Raw genomic sequence first — 5,000 nt, forward strand, 5'->3', positions numbered from 1 at the left:
GCAGGATCCCTGGCTGGTGAGCAGTGTTGCCAGATTGGGCATGTTTCCCACCCAATTGTGCTACTTTTAACCACGTTAGGCCGTGTTCACATCTAGCGTTTTTATAAATCTGCCAGCGCTTGTTTTACATTATATTCCTATGGAGCAGAGCGTTTCTGGAAAATGTCACGGCCGTTATTTTAAACGCCTCTCCCAGCAGTTTTTTCTGCCATACGGAGCGTTGAAAAAAGTTCAACTCGGCCGACGTCAGGCGTCTTGACAACTGACCAATCACAAGCGGAACATTGACACTTCGCCCGGAAGGAAACTTTCAACTGTCAAAACAAGAAACAATGGCAGACATATCACTCGGGAAAGTGCCGGTGGAATGATTAATAGTTTTAATTACAGAACATGTCGATATCTACGACATGTCTAATGGGCTTTAGCCTGGATACGTAGTAGGCGAGTAACGTCGGGTCTAGAATGCGTTCGTTGCTAGGCAATAGAAAAATGCTCTTGCCGCTTTTTGGACAAAAAACGCTGCCACCTATTTATATATTTTTTTGGCTCAACTTTTCCCTATTACAAAAAACGCTAAATGTGAACACGGCCTTAGGTTGGAAAATTATCATTGGGCGGGAAATCTGCTCAATCTGGCAACACTGTCGATAACAAACCCGCTCTGCCTGCATTGCCGCTCAGTCTAAGAGACGCAAAGCAGGTGAAATCATCTGAAGTATAAAGAGATTCTAACATTTGTGAATAAAGTTTACAATGGAAACATTGGAAACAGAGGACATTGTTCATGTTTAATTACAAAGCATTCCATTCATTGAGTTACAGTGCAAAGTTAGACACCAAAGAAAAAGGTAGACCACTTCGCAAAATCGAGAACACCAAAAGTAAGGGCAACGTCAGTGTTGTGGGTGCTACATGGTTTGCTACGTACTCATGGCTTACTGGTAGCATTACTATCAATCGACTGTATTGCTGGCCCTGTTTGCTAATGAATAATGGCAAATCTCCAACGTGGGCTGTTCATGGTTTCACTGACGTCAAAAATCTTGATAGGGCAACCAAACGCCACGACAAGTGTCAAGTTCACATTGGTGCTGCGATGCGACATTCCTTGCTAGGCACCATGCCTAGGCCTATAGATCAGGTATTTGAAATAATGTTCTTGTTCTTTTACTAGTTTGTTACTCTGACCGTTCTGTTTGATATTGTGGAAAGGGTGAATGATTCAGAGCATGATGCATTTTAAATGGCATCACTTTTGGTCGTGAGTCGAGGGCAAAAATAGGCCCAGGTTTTTTTATTTACTTGTACAAATCAAGAGTAGGCCTGATTTGGCTAATGGGCTTTGCATTCTTTCCTTCTGCCCCTGTAGTCCATTTCAAAGACATGCTGCCCACCAGCTTTCAAATTACAGAATGCCACTGGTGGCTTTGTATCAATTTTATTCACATAACTATCCCTCCCTACTATTTTGTAGTTTACCAAAACACCCTGAACCAACTTGAGTCTCACATTCTTATGCCACCATACACCAACTGTGCAAGCAGGCCAATGGCAACCAAGCGCGCAGTCCTTCCTCCCTCACTTTAAAAACCACCAGCCGCCACTGACTCACACATATACACACATATACATACACTCACAAACTCACGCACTCACACAATATAGGATATTGAATACATGACGAGATTCAGGGGCCTGAAATGTTACCGTGTGTGTGTGTGTGTGTGTGTGTGTGTGTGTGTGTGTGTGTGTGTGTGTGTGTGTGTGTGTGTGTGTGTGTGTGTGTGTGTGTGTGTGTGTGTGTGTGTGCGTGCGTGCGTGCGTGTGTGTGTGTGTCAGTGTGGTGTTTCAGTCAGAGTCTCTGGGCGAGTTGTGGTACCAGCTGGAGCTGGTCGCTGTGAGTCCCCCTCCTTCCACACTGCCCCCCGTACACTGTGAGGTTGGGAGGTAAGTAGACACATGCACACGCACAAACACCCACACACACACACACACACACACACACACACTGTTAGAATGATAACCGCACATCAGTGTGTGTGAAAACAGGAATGGGACGAGAGACGACGCTAGCCCTGATTTAAACGCATTTAAGTAACAACACATGCTTAAACACATTGGCATTGTTATAAAACATCTAACATTGATTTACTATTCTCTCCATGTTCTATCTTTCCGATCTGCTTCAGTGAGCTGGTGCCTTACCAGGGAGAGCTAGCCTGCTAATGCTACCTTTAGCCTAGCCAGTCGTCCATTGTTTAACATTCAATTGTATTTTCCAGTTCTTGCTTTTGACCAAGAAAATATCCCTGTCCAAAGTTTTAGAAAATACTTTGAACATTTTGGGCAAGTTTATGTTAAAAGGGAAAAAGGGATCCTGATGAATCGATTCCTGATTGGCTGCCCACTGCCCAGAACAGAGCACATTGGGTAGACTACAAGTGTGTGTGTGTGTGTGTATGTGTGTGTGTGTGTGTATGTGTGTGTGTGTGTGTGTGTGTGTGTGTGTGTGTGTGTGTGTGTGTGTGTGTTAGGTGGGTCAGACAGACCATCGTCCTGGCGAACCCCACAGCAGAGTCTCTGGAGCTGAAGGTCGCTAACAGCAACCCCAAGAACTACAAGCTGGAGACGGATGGGAGACACACCGTAGGTGTACATGGGCACATACACTCACACACACACAAACACACACGCACACACACAAACACACACACACACACACACACACACACACACACACACACACACACACACACACACACACACACACACACACACACACACTAATGCCATCATTCATGGTTGGAGTGTGTGTGTGTGTGTGTGTGTGTGTGTGTGTGTGTGTGTGTGTGTGTGTGTGTGTGTGTGTGTGTGTGTGTGTGTGTGTGTGTGTGTGTGTGTGTGTGTGTGTGTGTCGCAGATCTTGGTTGCACCACAGTCGAGCAGCATGCTGGGTGTCCGTTTCAGACCCTCCTACCTGGGAGACCACAGAGCCCGGATCACCTTCAGCTGCCCCCAGGTACACACACACACACACACACACACACACACACACACACACACACACACACACACACACACACACACACACACACTCACACACACTCATTTGAATAACATTGTAGTTTGTGTAATCTTTCTGCATAAAAGTGTCTTTTTACACTGACGGCTCTCTCTCAACACCACCCCCCCCTCAGATAACAGCGTGGTGTTTCTTGTTGAGTGGGTGTGGCTTCCAGCCGGTGAGCATCTCCTCCGTGATTGGTTCCCATGCCTCGGTCAACATTCCCTTCTCCAATCCCACGGAGCACCCAGCCCTGCTCAGCATATCACTCACAGGTCTCTACACACGCATGCGCTCGCATACGGTCTCGTCTTATGGTGATATAAATGCATCAACACCGTAGGGTACATACAGCTAAGACATTTGACCACTGCATGAAATATAAAATCATTAATGATGGTATGGCAACCCTGGTCACTTGTTTTTGTGGGCGATGTGCCATCAGCGCAGACAGTGCGTTCCCTGAAGTTTGACCTCATCGCTTGGCCCCTTTTAAATCCCCATATTGTCCCCTCTTCCCAGATGAGGACCCGGGTGGGGCCTTCAGCGGCCAAGCAGTTAAAAGAGATAAGCAGGTGTTCTGGGTCCCTCTCAGACGTACCCAAGGTGAGCTCTGGCTCTATTTCAATACCCTTGTCCTGGACTTGTTCTCCTCTCCACTAGGTGGTGACAAATTTATTCAACGGATGCTTTATTTAATAGGGTATCCCTAAACCCTATGCTAATGTCGTATTATAATGCTTATTTCTGCATTTACTTATTTTTATGAATGGTTGATGAATGAAACTTTAATGTAAAGAGGCTGCCTCCGAATACTCGTACTTGCATACTATATAGTATGCATTTTGTAGTATGCGAAAAATCTAGCGCGTCCGAATGTAGTATGCATTCTGTAGTACGGAAGTCATTTCCGAATGCATACTACCGCCAAAGTGAACCACGGACCACACTACGCTATCCCACAATGCAACCGGAGTCTGGTAACAAACGAAGAAGAGATGGCTGACCCGACACCACCAACAGCGGCTTTTTATTTATGTGTGTGTGTGTGTGTGTGTGTTCAATAAAAAAGGAAAAATTAACTTCAATCGTCTTTTTCACGGAGTAACAAATAACTGTAAATGTATTATTATTATTCCAAAAAAATGACTTACCAAATGTCCACATATATACGACATAAACTGCCGGTAAGTCGATCTACGAGATGACCGACGGCGACGCCTTCTAGCAGAGATATCCATTTCAAGAGCCATTCGCGTAGAAAGAGACATTTTTTTATTTAATAGCAACGATAACAAGACGGAAAACAGGTACATTTTGCCGCCATCTGGGGGGAGATACGTCATCTCCAAACATCCGGTGGAGTTTCGGCGGCGTTCGGAGGCGTTCTACGCATGTCTGACCGTACTACACAGTCAAGTGTAGTATGGTCAAGTAGTAGACACTAGACAGAAATAGTATGTACTAGGTATTCGGATGCAGCCCAAGTCTTGGTCACGGGCCAGGAAAGGTTGGGAGCCTTTGGCCGGTTAGGTTGGTTCACATGTGATCCCTACGCTAGGCTTGCGGGTCGGGGCCGGGGCCTGTTTGGACGTCCCGGTGGTGTTCGCCCCCGAGACCATGAAACCGCAGCAGGCCTGGCTCTACATCACCCTGCAGCCCCTCCTCCAGAGCCCGGAGCCTAGTGCAGCGTCCCACCAGCCCGACAGCACCAGGTGGGGGGATGTTGATGAAACCCAAATCAACCAAAGATTAATTTGGTTATTTTACTCTTTAAAAGTCTTTGGCATCAAAGGCAAAAGCTGATGAGGTTGTTACATAAAAATACCTCAAAGATAAACTACAAAGGATAGCTTAATATGATGCTGGTTTTTTATTGCTCAAATGTTGCTGCCAGGCCGGCAGAAATCAAAGAGGGGAAAGCAGCCAGCGT

General features: G+C 46.0%; 1 protein-coding gene across 1 annotated transcript in view; it reads left to right on the plus strand.

Moving 5' to 3' along the window:
- Positions 1-5,000, plus strand: part of LOC115541818 (cilia- and flagella-associated protein 47) — a 59,739-nt gene that overhangs the window by 50,102 nt on the left and 4,637 nt on the right. Inside the window, exons 57-63 of the mRNA XM_030353683.1 lie at positions 1,843-1,950; positions 2,538-2,649; positions 2,924-3,022; positions 3,201-3,342; positions 3,590-3,673; positions 4,629-4,782; positions 4,965-5,000. The exon at positions 4,965-5,000 is cut by the window's right edge and continues 152 nt beyond it. Of these exons, the coding sequence (XP_030209543.1) occupies positions 1,843-1,950; positions 2,538-2,649; positions 2,924-3,022; positions 3,201-3,342; positions 3,590-3,673; positions 4,629-4,782; positions 4,965-5,000 (735 nt within the window). The remainder of the gene's footprint in view (positions 1-1,842; positions 1,951-2,537; positions 2,650-2,923; positions 3,023-3,200; positions 3,343-3,589; positions 3,674-4,628; positions 4,783-4,964) is intronic.

Source organism: Gadus morhua, chromosome 4 (assembly GCF_902167405.1).
Source record: "Gadus morhua chromosome 4, gadMor3.0, whole genome shotgun sequence".
Taxonomy (NCBI): domain Eukaryota; kingdom Metazoa; phylum Chordata; class Actinopteri; order Gadiformes; family Gadidae; genus Gadus; species Gadus morhua.